This window comes from Rhinoraja longicauda, chromosome 17 (genome assembly GCF_053455715.1).
Source record: "Rhinoraja longicauda isolate Sanriku21f chromosome 17, sRhiLon1.1, whole genome shotgun sequence".
NCBI lineage: Eukaryota > Metazoa > Chordata > Chondrichthyes > Rajiformes > Arhynchobatidae > Rhinoraja > Rhinoraja longicauda.
In genome coordinates this window covers 44,159,791-44,176,955 of record NC_135969.1, presented here as the reverse complement: position 1 = coordinate 44,176,955, position 17,165 = coordinate 44,159,791, and the positions used below count along the sequence as shown (strand labels likewise).

The following is a 17,165-nucleotide window of genomic DNA, read 5'->3' as shown; positions in this document are numbered from 1 at the left end:
CTTATGTGTTTCAATAAGCCATTTGCAGTGTGGAGATAGAGGTTTCAGAGTGTGGGGCGATTGTAATGTGTGATGGTAGATCTGCTTCAGTGGCTAGCACCCAAATAGTCGCCTGTGTTGGGCGCCATCTTGGAAGCTGAAGCCTATTGAACCAACTGGACCAAGTCCTGGTCATCCTTCCTCTCTGCGCTCACCCAATTTCGATTACACATTCAAGAACGGCTTCACGTTAAAAATGTAGACGCAAGGAACTGCAGATGCTGGTTTACAAAAAAAACACAAATTGCCAGAGTAACTCAGCCAGTCAGGCAGCATCAATGGAGAACATGGATAGGTGACGTTTTGGGTTAAGAATGAAGAAGGGTCCCGACCCAAATCGTCACCTATCCCTGTTCTCCAGAGATTCTGCATGACCCACTGAGTTTCTCCAGCACTTTTGTGTCTTTTTTGATATTAAAAATGTTGTTCTTGAATCAAATCTCTTTATGTTGTTGTCCTCGCATCATTTATTCTTACAAACTCCATCCATGATCTTTGTATTCCTGTAATTCTGACTTTGCACAATCCCTGCTTTAATCTATTTGTGTGGGAAGGAACTGCAGGTGCTGGTTTAAATCGAAGGTAGACACAAAATGGTGGAGTAACTCAGCGGGACAGGCAGCATCTCTGTTGAGAAGGAATGTGTGATGTTCGGAGTCGAGACCCTTCTTCAGAATCTATTTATCACTGCTTTCAATAGCCGTGACCCAGAACTCTGGAATCCGCTGCCTAAATCTCTCCCAATTGTCTGTATCCCTTTAAAACTCACCCTTAAAATCCACCCGCAGACCAAAGCCATCTTAATATATCACACGACTCAATATCAAATCTTATTTTGATAATGCAACAATGCTCCTTAAACATTGTACTATATTAAGGGTGTTTCAATGAAAGGTGTTGTTATTATTAACCAGTGGCTACATGTCGTTTTCTTTGGTTCAAATGTGGTTCAAAAGAAAATTTGCACTGCCAGCTCTCGGAGCCAGCCCTGAGCTACACGGAGAGGTTGGGCAGGCTTGGAGCGCAGGAGGCTGAGGTGCGATCTTATAGAGACGTATAAAATAATGAGGGGAATTCTTCAAATGTTCAGGAGAGTTTTCTTAAGTGTAGAGTAATAGTCATAGAGTGATACAGCGTGGAAACAGGCCCTTCATAGAGTCACAGAGTGATACAGTGTGGAAACAGGCCCTTCGGCCCAACGCCCACACCGGCCAACAATGTCCCAGCTACCATCGTCCCAACGGCCTGCGTTTGGTCCATATCCCTCCAAACCGGTCCTATCCATGTACCTGTCCAACTGTTTCTTAAACGATGGGATAGTCCCAGGGTAGGGGAATCGAGAACCAGAGGACATAGGTTCAAAGTGAAGGGGAAAAGATTTAATAGGAATCCGTGGGGTAACCTTTTCACACAAAGGGTGGTGGGTGTATGGAACAAGCCACCAGAGGAGGTAGTTGAGGCTGGGACTATCCCATCATTTAAGAAACAGTTGGGACAGGTACATTGGATAGGACAGGTTTGGAGGGTTATGGATCAAACACAGGCAGGTGGGACTAGTGTAGCTGGGACATTGTTGGCTGGTGTGGGCGAGTTGGGCCGAAGGGCCAGTTTCCACACTGTATCACTCTATGATTCTATGACTAATGACTCTAATTGGGTGAATGCACAGAGTCTTTTACCCAGGCTAGTGGAATGAAGAACCAGAGGATGTAGGTTTAAGGTGAGAGGGAAAAGATTCAATGGGAACCTAAGGGGCTCAGTCCAACCTCAGCACAATATCATCCCCTTAGACTTAGGGCCAACTTTTTCACAGAGGGTGGTGGGCATGTGGAACGAGTTGCCAGGAGGTAGTCGAGGCAGGTACGACAACAGCATTTAACAGACATTTGGACAGGTACATGGATAGGACGGGTCTAGAAGGATATGGGGCAAACGTGGGGAAACGGGATTGGCTTAGCCGGGGCATCTGCCGACCGCGGGAGAAGAAGTGAAGAGGCAGGGAAGGATGAGACAGTTTGGCCTTCATCACAGTGAGGGGATTGGAGGGACTCACAGTGATGGATGCTGTTGTGTTGGACTTGTCAATTGTGTTTGTGGCTTTATTGTTTTTTTTGTTGTTGGACTGCATGGTGGTGAATTTGAATTGCCCTTCGGGGACAAATAAAGTGCTTATGACCATGACTATGACTATGACACCTAGGTCAGCGTGCACGGGTATGCAGCTTGCCAGGTATGGTTACCTGGCCGGCAGCTTGATCATACGTGTAGGAAGGAACTGCAGATGCTGGTTTAAATTGAAGATAGACACAAAATCCTGGAGTAACTCAGCGGGACAGGCAGCATCTCTGGAGAGAAGGAATGGGCGACCTTTCGGGTCGAGACCCTTCTTCAGGCTGATGTAGACAAAGTCCCGCCCCCTCCCCTTATATATCTGTCTGAAGAAGGGTCTCGACCCGAAACATCGCCCATTCCTTCTCTCCAGAGATGCTGCCTGTCCCACTGACTTACTCCAGCATTTTGTGTCTACCTGCAGCTTGATCGTACCATTGACTGTAACGTACCGGGGAAAGAAGAGACGTTTTTTCTCCAGATAGGCGTTCAGCCCCTTCATGATTTTCTCCAGTAGATGGTTACAGTCCTGCAGCTTGATCAGTAATCCCGTCAAGGCTGTGGCTGCCAGCACCTATCATCAGGAATGGATTAAACAAATAAACACAGTGCTGGAGTAACTCAGCGGGTCAGGCAGCATCTCTGGAGAACATGGATAGGTGACGTTTCACAGAGTGCTGGAGTAACTCAGCGGGTCAGGCAGCATCTCTGGAGAACATGGATAGGTGACGTTTCACAGAGTGCTGGAGTAACTCAGCGGGTCAGGCAGCATCTGTGGAGAACATGGATAGGTGACGTTTCAGAGTGCTGGAGTAACTCAGCGGGTCAGGCAGCATCTGTGGAGAACATGGATAGGTGACGTTTCACAGTGCTGGAGTAACTTAGCGGGTCAGGCAGCATCTGTGGAGAACATGGATAGGTGACATTTCACAGAGTGCTGGAGTAACTTAGCGGGTCAGGCAGCATCTGTGGAGAACATGGATGGGTGACGTTTCACAGAGTGTTGGAGTAACTCAGCGGGTCAGGCAGCATCTGTGGAGAACATGGATAGGTGACGTTTCACAGAGTGCTGGAGTAACTTAGCGGGTCGGGCAGCATCTGTGGAGAACATTGATAAGTGACGTTTCAGATCGGGACCCTTCTTCAGACTGATTGTGGTGGTGGGGAGAGGGGGGGGGGGAGGAAGCTGGAAGAGAGGAGGGGGCGGGATATAGCCTGGCGAGCGATAGGTGGATACGGGTGAGGGGAAGGGGGGCTTGATGGGCAGATAGGTGGACAAAGACCAAAGATGAAAAAGGAAAAAGTGTGAGATAAAGAGATACGGATAGAAGAGATATGAAATGTGAAGCCAGAGGAAGGAACATAGGTGGGATGGGGCAGAGGGGGGTAGAAGGAGAAAGGTAGAAATGGATGCAAATACAGGTGGGCCACAGGGAAGAAAGGGGGGAAAAGGGAGGGGGGATTTGTTCACCTAAAATTGGAGAATTCAATGTTCCAACCATTGAGTTCTAAGCTACCCAAGCGGATATGGATTAAGCAAAAACGTTTGTGCCAAAAATGCCGGTTCTTTATTATTTTGGACATTTTCATAAGTTAATTTATTTTAGCCATTCAGCCATAAGGTCATAAGGAATAGGAGTAGAATTAGGCCCATTCGGCCCTTCAATTCTACACCGTCATTCAATCATGGCTAATCTATCTCTGCCTCCATACCCCATTCCCCTGCCTTCTCCCCATTACACCCGTACTAATCAGGTGTTGATTTGCGTGCGTGCGTGCGTGCGTACGTGCCTTCGGGTTTTTAACGCAGTGCTTCATGATGTCCTTCCAGTTCCTGTCGACCGTCTGGAAGAGCCGGCCCTCCTCGGGCATCTGCTGCATGATGTCCTCAGAGGAGAAGATGGGATCGAGGTAGAGCCACTGCGCCTGGACCTTCAGCCATTCATCAATGGTCTCCTGGATGTTAATCAGACGCTCCTCCCAATTCTTGACCACACAAGTAGAGCAGTGACATTATGTTAAAATAATGCGTCTCAATTGTTTGTTTAGTTTCGTTTAGTTTAGTTTAGAGGTACAGCGCGGAAACAGGCCCTTCGGCCCACCGGGTCCGCGCCGACCAGCGATCACCCCGTACACTAACACTATCCTGCACACACAAGGGACAATTTACAATTTTACCAAAGCCAATTAACCTACAAACCTGCGCCTCTTTGGAGTGTGGGAGGAAACCGGAGCACCCGGAGAAAACCCACGCAGGTCGCGGATCGAACCCGGGTCTCTTGCGCTGTGAGGCAGCAGCTCTACCGCTGTGCCACCGTGCCGCCCCATGTAGTTTATTATTATTATTGTCATGTGGACCGAGGCACCGTGAAAAGCTGCTGTTAGCGTGCCATCCAGTCAAAGAAAAGACCAGTGATGTGATGATTACTATCACGCTGTCCATAGCGCATAGACTAAGCATGAAGGGTAGAACACTTAGTGCAAAGCTACCACACCGGAGATCGATAAGGTCTGAGTGAAGATAGTTCAAAGGTCTCCAATAAGGTTGATGGGAGGTCAGGACTGCTCTGTGACCTACTTAGAGAGAAATAGATGTTTCTAGAATGATAATTGTGACCTAATCATCTAAAAGTAAGATAATGCTGTTACCCAATAGACATGGGATGAAACATTCCCATTGGTTATATTTGTGTATTGATCATCTTTGCAGACCATCAGCTGATGTACAGATTAATGTCTTAGCCGACATATCATTGCAGCTAAATGATATTTAACACGGTGGCGCAGCGGTAGAGTTGCTGCCTCACGGCGCCTGCCAGAGAACCGGGCTTCATCCCGACCAAGGGTGCCGTCTGTACGGAGTTTGTACGTTCTCCTTGTGACCTGCGTGGGTTTTCTCCGAGATCTTCGGTTTCCTCCCACACTCCAAAGACGTACAGGTTTGTAGGTTAGTTAGCTTGGTATAACTGTAAATTGTCCCTAGTGTGTGTAGGATAGTGCTAGTGTGTGGGGATCGCTGGTCGGTGTGGACTCGATGGGCCGAAGGGCCTGTTTCCGCGCTGTTTCTGTAAACTAAACTTTGATGATTGTTCATTCATTGCCCACTGTTTTCCCATCGCTTTAGAGCATCAAATAACACTGAAGAAATGTTCATTGAGGTCAAAATATTGCACATGCAGCCTGATTAAAAATACAGACCACATAACTGTCTCTATAACACTATTAAAGAGTTAGTTAATGCCACAACAATGTAGTAGCAATGAACTGCTGATGCCAGTTTATAGCAAGGATAGACACAGAGTGCTGGAGTAACTCAGCGGGTCAGGCAGCATCTCTGGAGAACATGGATAGGTGACGTTTCACAGAGTGCTGGATTAACTCAGTGGGTCAGGCAGCATCTGTGGAGAACATGGATAGGTGACGTTTCACAGAGTGCTGGAGTAACTCAGCGGGTCAGGCAGCATCTCTGGAGAACTTGGATAGGTGACTTTTCGGGTTGGGACCCTTCTTCAGATTGATTAGACCGATACAGCATGGAAACAGGCCCTTCGGCCCATCTTGCCGACACCGGCCAACATGTCCCAGCTACACTAGTCCCACCTGCCCGCAATTGTTGTGGTAGGGTTGAAGTTTGGAAGAGAGGGAGGGCAGGACAAAGCGGGGTGAGTGATAGATGGATACGAGTGGGGGGGGGGGGGGGGGGGAGAAGGTTAATTGCGTTAAGTTTACTTTAATTTACTTGTGCCTTTCTACTGTTTGCAACCATCCTCACCAGTCTAACCATCCTCACCTTGATCTTATCTTCAAAAGGTTTACAGAATGGTGACCCTCTCATTGTCTGAGTCTTGATAATTTGGTCGTCGAGGATAGTTTGAATCTCGTCCACGGCTGACAGGATGGAGACACCTGTGTCTCGATACAAGCTGGTATTAAAGCTGATGGACTCCCACGCTTCATCCATGGTGTGCATCGCCTTCTCCAGCGAGAATTCCTAAACACAGAATAACAGTTTATTTTGTTAAGAAATATTGACTGATTGGTTGATAAATACTTTTGTTGCTCTGGTTTATTTCATTCACATGTTTAAACCGTAATGTTGTATTCTTAATGTTTTATGCTTTATTCTTAACTGTTTACTGTATGTTCGTGTTGTTACTTGCGAGCGGAGCACCAAGGCACATTCCTTGTACGTGTACAGACTTGGCAAATAACATTTATTCAATTCAATTCAATGTGTACTTGGTCTGAAGAAGGGTCCCGACCCGAAACGTCACCTGTTCCTTCTCTCCAGAGATGCTGCCTGTCCCCGCTAAGTTACTCCAGCTTTTTATGTCTATCTTCGGTGTAAACCAGCGTCTGCAGTTCCTTCCTGCACTGTGAGACTCTTTGTTTGCGTGCAGTACAAGTATGCAAACGCGTATATGCGTAAAGGGCACCGACAAAGACACAAAAGTATTCAAAATAGTCCCCCTTCCTTCTCCCCAACCCAATGTATTCTATTACGATATACTTACTTAACAAGCGACTGAATCGTGGCAGCACAATTCAATGGTGCCACAATTCAAATCTACATTTACCTCATGGTTACACACTTTATTGTCATGTGCACTGATGTGTAGTAACAAGCTTTTGTTGTGTGCTAGCCGGAAAGCGGAAAGACAATACATGATTACAATCGATCCATTCAGGGTACAGATACACGATAAGGGGAAATGTTGCTGTAGGAGTAGAGATATTAAAGAGTGGAGCGGTTATAATGCGTGATTGCGGATCTACTTCTGTTACAAGCACACAAAGAGCCTTCTGGGTTGGGCGCCATCTTCATTAATCTTTTTTATTGTAAAGAAAATAATCTCACCTTCTTTACTTCTGGACATGGATAAGACGTGTGTAGGAAGGAACTGCAGATGCTGGTTTAAACTGAAGATGGACACAAAATGCTGGAGTAACTCAGCGGGACAGGCAGCATCCGCGGGGAGAAGGAATGGGTGGTGTTTCGGGTCGACACCCTTCTTCAGACTGAAACCCGAAACGTCACCCGTTTCTTCTCTCCAGAGAGCTGGCTGTGCCGCTGAGTTCCTCCAGCACTTTGTGTCTACCGTGGGGATAAGGCATCTTCTGGGGTCTCCAGGTGCTACACACAATTCAAATCTACATTTACCTTGCTGGCTGCCGCGCTGGTCTCTTCAAACTTCTCCAAGAAGGGGGTGAGATTCAACCTGAGCATTTTCCTCAGAGTCGTGCCGGAGTCTGGGGTCAAGTCATATTCCACCACCTCGGACATCTGTGACCAGTGGCGGGGTCTCATTCCCGGGTTGCACAGTATGGACACAATGGGAACAACTTCCTGGAAGATACAACAAGTCAAAACCAATCAACCTTGGGCTCTGAAGAAGGGCCTCAGCCCGAAACGTCACCCGTTCCCTCTCTCCAGAGATGGTGCCTGTCCCGCTGAGTTTCTCCAGCAGCTTGTGTCTAACCATGCAGTTTAGTTTGAGTTTAGTTTATTGTCACGCGTACAGAGGTACAGTGAAAAGCTTTTTGTTGCGTGCTGACCAGTCAACGGAAAGACCGTACATGATTACACGCGAGTCGTCCCCAGTGTACAGATACAGGGTAAAGGGAATAACATTCAGTGCAAGGTAAAGTCCAGTAACGTCCGAGGGTCTCCAATGAGGTAGATGGGAGGTCGGAACCGAGTGGGAAATTTAACATGTCGGAATATAAATACATGGCGTATAAATGAAGGCGCAATTTTCTGGTGCAACTCAACGGGTCAGTGGGAAAATTGATATGTCGGAATGTTATTTTTAATCGCTTTTATTATTTCTTCTTTGATGGCACTGGGCCTGTACTCGCTGGAGTTTGGAAGGATGAGGGGGGGACGGACCTAATTGAAACTCACCGAATAGCGAAAACCTTTTTTTAAAGTTTAGTAGATTGTCAATCGAGCTGTCCACAGTACACAGATGCAGGATAAAGGAAATAACGTCTAGTGCAAGGTAAAGTCCAAGAAAATCCAATTGAAGAAAGTCTGAGGGTCGACAATGAGATAGATGGGGGGGGTCAGGACCAAGTGGGAAATTTAATATGTTGGAATGTTATTTTTAAATCACAATTATTATATCTTTCTTTGAAGGCACTGGGCTGTTCTCGCTGGAGTTTAGAAGGATGAGGGGGGACCTCGTTGAAACTCACCAAATTGTGAAAGGCCCGGATAGAGTGGATGTGGAGAGGATGTTTCCACTAGTGGGAGAGTCTAGGACCAGAGGTCACAGCCTCAGAATTAAAGGATGTACCTTTTAGCAAGGAGATGAGGAGGAATTTCTTTAGCCAGAGGGTGGTGAATCTGTGGAACTCATTGCCTCAGAAGGCTGTGGAGGCCAAGTCAGTGGATATTTTTAAGACAGAGATAAATAGATTCTTGATTAGTACGAGTGTCAGGGGTTATGGGGAGAAGGCAGGAGAATGGGGTTGAGAGGGAGAGATAGATCAGCCATGATTGAATGGCGGAGTAGACTCGATGGGCCGAATGGCCTAATTCTGCTCAAATAAGTTCATAAGGAATAGGAGTGGAATTAGGCCATTCGGCCCATCGAGTCTACTCCGCCATTCAATCGTTGCTGATCTATCTCTCCCTCCTAACCCCGTTCTCCTGCCTTCTCCCCATGAATGAAGCATGAAGTCCCACCTTGAAGTCTTTGATCTGAGACAGGACCACGTCGCACATGGCCATAGAGGCGTTCTCCTTCTGTTCCTCCTCCTCCTCCTCCTCGGCCACCACCCGTCTCCGGGGGGCCGCCTTCTTCTTCTCCATCTCGGCCTTCTTTTCCTTCTGCCGGAAGTACTTCAGCATCTTGTAAACCTCGCGGAAGAATTCGTCGACTTCCGCCTCCAGGCTCTCCCCGTTCAGATCGAGGAACGACCCGTCCATCCACCTTGGGGAAACAGCGAAGGACAAGGCCCGGTGGAACACACTGCCAAGTCAATACCCGTGCACTCCGCATGCACATCAGCCCCGTTAATCAGGTGGATGATCTTGCACTCGGCCCACCCAAGCCTGCTGGATCTCCCGGTTTTCCAACCACTTTAACTCCCCTCCACATTCCCACATGGAACCTCCTGCCTCTCCTCCATTGCCAGAGTGAAGCCACACGCAAACTGGAGGAGTTGCACCTGTCTTCCGCTTGGGTAGCTCGCAACCCAATGGTATGAACATTGAATTCTCCAATTGTTAGTAACCCTCTTCTGTCCCCCTCTCTCTTTCCTGTGCCCCCACCGCCTCTCCCACCCCTCACCTCATCCACGGTCAGCCATATTCCCCCTACCTCCCCCTCCAATGTATGTACAATACAATATTCATATATCATATCATATCATATATATACAGCCGGAAACAGGCCTTTTCGGCCCTCCAAGTCCGTGCCGCCCAGCGATCCCCGTACATTAACACTATCCTACACCCACTAGGGACAATTTTTACATTTTACCCAGCCAATTAACCTACATACCTGTACGTCTTTGGAGTGTGGGAGGAAACCGAAGATCTCGGAGAAAACCCACGCAGATCACGGGGAGAACGTACAAACTCCTTACAGTGCAGCACCCGTAGTCAGGATCGAACCTGAGTCTCCGGTGCTGCATTCGCTGTAAAGCAGCAACTCTACCGCTGCGCTACCGTGCCGCCCATATTGTATCTATTGTATACAACATACAATAGATAGATTGTACATATAGATATGTACAATATATCTATATTGTATATATATATACAATATAGATATATACAAAATCTATATTGTATATAGATAGACAATGTGTGCCTATCTATTGTCTATTGTCTAAAAGACTAACTGTATCCACGGTTACTAACCCCGGCCAATCCTTCTTCTCCGCTCTCCCATCAGTTTAGTTTAGTTTAGTTTGGAGATACAGCACAGAAACAGGCCATCGGTCCACCGAGTCCGCACCGACCAGCGATCCCCGCACACTAGTACTGTCCCCCACACCCGAAACGTCACCCATTCCTTCTCTCCAGAGAAGCTGCCTGAGTTACTCCAGCATTCTATGTCTATCCAATAATAAACTAAACTAAACTAACGACGTGATATATCGCTATCTCACAACCACGATCACCCTCTGGATTAACTTTACTTCGCTCCATTTACTTCTTTTCACTGCGTTGCCATTTTAGAACAAGACCAAAGAGTTTTTGGAACGGCTCAGTGTTGACTTTGGTGATTTCAGCCAGTGGATAAGTGGTCAGGTCCCACTTGTACAGAACCTCTTCACTGTTGATGTATTCAATTAACTCCTCCGCATCTTGCAGCCTCTTCTGGACGGTCCGTACATCATTCACGTACTGAAAGCAGAACCATACATTCTCAAAACTCAATTAAAAAATGGCAATGACATTTTTTAAATCATATCACGGTCTCACAAGAGCTCGTTCCAGGCACTCATCTCCCTCTGTGTAAACAAAACACCTGCCCTGCCCTCTCCTTTAAACTTTGCCTCTCTCACCCCAAAGCTATGCCTCCAGTCTTTGACATTTCCATCAAAAATATTGATAGTCCAACATATCTATGCCTCTCATCATTTTATATATTTCCATCAGGTCTCCCCTCAACCTCTAAGAAATTATTACCACTATTGAATGAAACACTACTGTATCAATCTAATGTCAGTATTGAATGAAACACTACTGTATCAATCTAATGCCACTATTGAATGAAACACGACTGTAATAATCTAATGTTAGTATTGAATGAAACACTACTGTAATAATCTAATGCCACTTTTGAATGAAACACTACAGTCATATACTAATACCACTATTGCACTAAACACTACTGTAATCAACAAAACCAATATCTCAATAAAACACTGCTATAAATTAATACCATTATTGAAATAAACACAACTATAATAAATGATATCACTATTGCATTAAACACTAATATCGTAAACTAATACCACTATTGAATCACACACTACTGTATAAACCAATACCACTATTTCATTAAGATCATGTGATCATAAATGATCATAAGCGATAGGAGTATAATTAGGCCACTCGGCCCATCAAGTCTACTCCGCCATTCAATCATGGCTGATCTATCTCTCCCTCCTAACCCCATTCTCCTGCCTTCTACCCATAACCCCCGACACCCGCACTAATCAAACACTACCATGATAAGGTAGTTCCACTATTGCATTGAACACTATCACAGTAAAGTACTGCCACTGTAGCATTGAACAGGATTGTGATAAAACAATGCTACTAATGAATCAAACACTATGACAGTAAACTACAGGCCACTTTAGCATTGGACAGGACTGTGGTAGAAGGTGGAGCTGTAACCTGGGGCATCAGGTCAAGTTCGGAGCACTGGGCAAATTCCTCAGAGCGGCGTGAGAGTTTCTCCAGCTCGACGATCAGCTTCTCGCGCTTGGCCAGCAGATCAGTCTCACCCTTCAGCTTCGCCTTCTCAACCAGCTGCAGTATCACAGAAATAAAACATTCACACTCACAATGTAAACACTTCTAAATATTCTCACCAACTAATACACTGAATAGGATCTAATGAAATCATTTTACACTTTGGATGCTACCCATTTTACAGGTGTCATCATCTGATTCATAAGGAACAGTTGGAGCGTAGAACACAGAACAGTACAATGTGGACAGGAACTGCAGATGCTGGTTTATACCAAAGATGGACACAGAGTGCAGGAGTAACTCAACGGGTCGGGCAGCATCTCTGGAGAACATGGATCACCTATCCATGTTCTCCAGAGATGCTGCCTGACCCGCTGAGTTACTCCAGCACTCTGTGAAATGTCACCTATCCATGTTCTCCAGAGATGTGGCCTGACCTGCTGAGGTACTCCAGCACTCTGTGTCTATCTTTGGAATGAAGCAGCATCTTTGTTTCTACATTGTGTTACTCACATCATCATTTTCATCAAAAACAGGTATGATTTTCTTTGGCCACAAGAGAACGGTGACGTGCAGATCTAGGTCTTTCTGATCAAATATATATACATCCAACAGATACTCCAGCCTGCGATGAAGATCCTGCAAAACAAATATTTGTGACAGTCTTACTGTGGAGGACACAACTGTGGTGAGCATGCAACAAAAGCTTTTCACTGTAGGTGATAATAACCTAAAGTCCACCTGCGGTGGGAATGGTAGGGCCATCGGGAGAGTTGAAAAGCAGAGGAATCAAGGGGTAGGGGTGCACAGATCCCTGAAAGTGGTGTCACAGGTAGATAGGTGGTAAGGAGCTCTTCTGGTACACTGGCCTTCATCAGTTAGGGGCCTGTCCCACTTAGGCGTTTTTTTAGGCGACTGGACCCTCTTTACGACAATGTCTACGACAAGCTACAACTACCTACCACCTCGTCGACATCAAGCTACCGACAACCGGCGGCCCAATCGTCACGACTTAGGACGTCCACCTACGACCGCACCTACGACAACCTACGACCACACAGGCGGCAACCTACGACAATCGAAGTCAACCTACGTCTACCTGCGACAAGCTACGACAGTGTCGGCGACAACTCAAGACAATTCGCGTCATTTTGGCCTCCGGTGCGTGTCGCCGGTTGACGTAGGTAATCGCCAATGGAATTCAACGGAGTCAGCACCGGCGACAACCTACGTCACCTGGTGACAACCTGTGACAGCGCCCCCGTCAGGAGACGTCAAGCTACGATCATTGGCGTCAAACCAACAGTCGACAAATTTGTTTTAGCATTTCAAAATCCAACGCGACCAGAAAAATTCTTAGACTCTTTGGAGACGACTCACGACCGTACAGGCGACACCCCGGCAACCGTGTGGCGACGGCCTAATCGCCTGTAGTCGTTTAGAACATTGCCTAAGTGGGACAGGGGCTTCAGGGTACTGAGCATAGCAGTATGGGATGTGCAGAAAGGAAATGCAGATGCTGGTTTAAACCGAAGATAGACACAAAATGCTGGAGTAACTCAGCGGGACAGGCAGCATCTCTGGAGAGAAGGAATGGGTGACGTTTCGGGTCGAAGAAGGGTCTCGACCCGAAACGTCACCCATTCCTTCCCTCCAGAGATGCTGCCTGTCCCGCTGAGTTACTTCAGCATGTGTCTACAAAAAATAGACACAAAAAGCTGGAGTAACTCAGACAGTATGAAGAAGGGTCTCGACCCGAAACGTCACCCATTCCTTCCCTGCAGTTGTACAAGACGTTGGTGAGGCCGCACTGGGAATATTGTGGTCGGCTTCGGTCCCCCGCTTTGAGAGAGATGCCATTACACTGGGAAGAATGCAGAGAAGATTTATGAGGATGTTGCCAGGACTGGAGGGCCTGAGCCACAGGGGAGAATGGGGTTAGGAGGGAGAGATAGATCACCCATGATTAAATGGTGGAATAGGCTTGATGGGCCGAGTGGCCTAATTTTGCTCCTATCACTTATAAAACTATGAACAATCTATTCTCCATTGATTTTATACATGATCTATTCCTCTCATGATTTTATACCCGGTCTATTCCTCTCATGATTTTATACCCGGTCTATTGCTCTCACGATATTCTCCCCCCCCCCACCCCATGCCAGGTTCCCCCTTTGTTCTCCCCGACCTGTGCCAATTATACCGCCAATTCACAAAGTGAGCTCCGTACCAATCTCCTCTCCACGCTCAGTAGAATAACTGGTCCAGTAATATCTAAAGGAATTTGAATACTTACTTGAATCCTCTCGTTCAAAGCTGCGATGCCTTTACTCTTTGCTTCGTTCACGTAGTCTACCATGTCCAGCATTTCCTTCGTGGCCTCGGGAATATTCAACGCCTTGTCAACAATATTCTCAAACTCCTGACAAATTCTACACAAAGAAATCACAAATTAAACATTCATCTACGAGTCCACTTCTTGTCCAAACCTTTGTCACTCCATATTTTATTCCAGTTCCAAAAGACCAGAGTGCTGGAGTAACTCAGCGGGTCAGGCAGCATCTGTGGAGAACATGGATAGGTGACGTTTCACAGAGTGCTGGAGTAACTCAGCGGGTCAGGCAGCATTCCAGAATGTGGATAGGTGACATTTTGGGATAGGATTTTTCAATTCAGCCTGAAGAAGGGTCCAGACCTGAAAAGTCACCGCTCCTCCATGCAGTTACATTTTTGCCATCCTGTCCCTACATTCCATTTGACATTTCTTTGATTAAGCTTTCGGTCATTTCCTCCATTTTCTTTTGCTTTGGACTCATTATTTTTCTCAACAGACATCGCCACCTCCTCAATTCACTGTCGCACCGAACACCACAGCCCCACCCGGCTCGGACACGCCCCGCAAAGAGTGGGTGGCCCTGAACCGGCTCCGCACAGGGGTCGGCCGGTTCAACGCCAACATGCATCGTTGGGAGTTGCGTCCATCAGCAGCCTGCGTGTGTGGAGCAGACCAGCAAACAGCGCAGCACGGCATGTCCGACTGCACTGTCCTCTGTCCCCCTGGTGGAGGGGTAGACCTCACGGCCCTCGACAACAGCACATTGCACTGGCCACAGCGCCTGGAGGGCGTTACATAACTTCTGCTGCCTCAAACGCAAGAAGAAGAGGTTTTTCTCAACTCCTCTGTGAAACATGAGCCAATATTTTTCAACATTGAAGGCATTAAGTATCATTACATTTCTTGCGGGCAACCACTTAGAGTTCACTGGCAAATATTGGTCAAGGTATGGGGAGAATAATGTTGTGGCATTGAGTACAAGAGTCATGGAGTCCTGATGTAGCTCTATGGGACTTTGGTTAAGCTGCATTAGGAGTGTTACGGGCAGTTCTGGATTTGTAGAGAATGGATGGATATGGACCATGCAGATGTGGATAAGAGATGGTCTTATCTGCATCTGTGTTCGGCACAGACATTGTGGGCCGAAGGGCCTGTTCCTGTGCTGTGCTGTTCCAGGTACAGAAACACATTTCAGAATTAACAACTGAAAATGACCTTAATTGATCAGTTTCAGTGATTGATTTCCACTTATACAATAGACAATAGGTGCAGGAGGAGGCCATTCGGCCTTTCGAGCTAGCACCCCCACTCAATGTGATCATCATTCTCAATCAGTACCCCGTTCCTGCCTTCTCCCCATACCCCCTGACTCTGCTATCTTTAAGAGCTCTATCTAGCTCTCTCTTGAAAGCATCCAGAGAATTGGCCTCCACTGCCTTCTGAGGCAGAGAATTCCACAGATTCACAACTCTCTGACTGAAAAGGTTTTTCCTCATCTCTGTTCTAAATGGCCTACCCCTTATTCTTAAACTGTGGCCCGTTGTTCTGGACTCCCCCAACATTGGGAACATGTTTCCTGCCTCTAACGTGTCCAACCCCTTAATAATCTTATATGTTTCGATAAGATCCCCTCTCATCCTTCTAAATTCCAGCGTATACAAGCCTAGTCGCTCCAGTCTTTCAACGTACGACAGTCCCGCCATTGTCACGTTGACTCACCGCTCATTCTCCTCTCGATGTTTTGCAACCAGTCCGTCGAGCAGCATTTCCGCAAAGCTCTTTGCCTTCTCGGAGAGGCCGTGCTTTATGTCCTCACAGTCCAGCCGCACCATGTGGAAGTGAGCCACTTTCTGCAGGCTGATGATCTCCATGGATAGGTGGCGGAACTGGTCTATGAACTGGACCACACATTACTCGGTCAAGACAGAGAGCGACACATTACTCGGCCATGTCAGGGTCGCATAGGATGTACGAAATGTCAGAAGGCAGGGTTGCCAACTGTCCCGTGTTAGCCGGGACATCCCGTATTTTGGGCTAAATTAGTTAGTCCCGTACGGGACCGCCCTTGTCCCGTATTAGTAGGGTTGCCAACTTCCTCACTGACAAAGCGTGACATCATCGCCCCGCACAGGGCGGCCGCCATTGTTGGAGTGAGAGCACGTGGCCGCTGGCTAGGTGAGGTCAAGTGGAGCGCAGGGGCGGTGGCATCACCCTTTGTCCCTTCTTTGTCACCCTTTGTCCCTTCCATTGGTGCAGCGGGAGCACGTGGCCGCTGGCTGGGTGAGGTCACGTGGGGCGCGGGGCGGTGGTGTCACCCTTCGTCCCTTCCATTGGTGCAGCGGGAGCACGAGGGCGCTGGCTGGGTGAGGTCACGTGGAGCGCGGGGCGGTGACGTCACCCTTCGTCTCTTCTTTGGGAGTGAGGAAGTCGACAACCCTACGCTAAGGTGAGATTATACGTCCAGAGGACACAGGAGTAGAATTAGGCCATTCAGCCCATCGAGTCCACTCCGTCATTCAGTCATGGCTGATCTATTTTTCCCTCTCTGCCCTTTCTCCTGCCTTCTCCCCGTAACTTTTGACACCCAGACTAATCAAGAATCTATTGTTCTCCATTTAAAAAATAGCCGCTGGCTTGGCCACCACCGCCGTCTAGTTTAGTTTAGAGATATAGCGCGGAAACAGGCCCTTCGGCCCACTGGGTCCGCACCGACCAGCGCTCTCCACACACTAACACTATCCTACACCCACTAGGGACAATGTTTACATTTACCAAGCCAATTAACCTACAAACCTGCACGTCTTTGGAGTGTGGGATGAAACCGGAGATCTTGGAGAAAACCCACGCAGGTCACGGGGAGAACGTATAAACTCCGTACAGACAGCGCCCGTAGTCGGGATGGAACCCGGGTCTCCGGTGCTGCAAGTGCTGTAAGGCAGCAACTCTACCGCTGTGCCACCATTCAATCATGGCTGATCTATTTTTCCCTCCCTGCCCTGTCTCCTGCCTTCTCCCCAAAACTTTTGACGCCCTTACTAATCAAGAATCTATTGTTCCCTATTTTTAAATTGCCCACTGCCTTGGCCTCCACCGCCGTCTGTGGCAACGAATTCCACAGATTCACCACCCTCTGGCTGTATAAATTCCTCCTCATCTCCATTCTAAAGGCATGTTCCTTTGAGTCCCTGAGAGGGGCAAAGTTTAAAAGAGATATGAAGGACAACTGTTTGCTACAGAGTA

General features: G+C 47.5%; 1 protein-coding gene across 1 annotated transcript in view; it reads right to left on the bottom strand.

Moving 5' to 3' along the window:
* The window catches only part of dnah12 (dynein, axonemal, heavy chain 12), a 129,998-nt gene that overhangs the window by 87,336 nt on the left and 25,497 nt on the right, over positions 1-17,165 (bottom strand). The window contains exons 12-21 of the mRNA XM_078413765.1: positions 15,645-15,823; positions 13,887-14,022; positions 12,104-12,229; positions 11,513-11,647; positions 10,317-10,510; positions 8,840-9,086; positions 7,310-7,495; positions 5,939-6,139; positions 3,940-4,134; positions 2,601-2,722 (exon numbers count right to left, since the gene is read on the bottom strand). Coding sequence (XP_078269891.1) covers positions 2,601-2,722; positions 3,940-4,134; positions 5,939-6,139; positions 7,310-7,495; positions 8,840-9,086; positions 10,317-10,510; positions 11,513-11,647; positions 12,104-12,229; positions 13,887-14,022; positions 15,645-15,823 — 1,721 coding nt within the window. The remainder of the gene's footprint in view (positions 1-2,600; positions 2,723-3,939; positions 4,135-5,938; positions 6,140-7,309; positions 7,496-8,839; positions 9,087-10,316; positions 10,511-11,512; positions 11,648-12,103; positions 12,230-13,886; positions 14,023-15,644; positions 15,824-17,165) is intronic.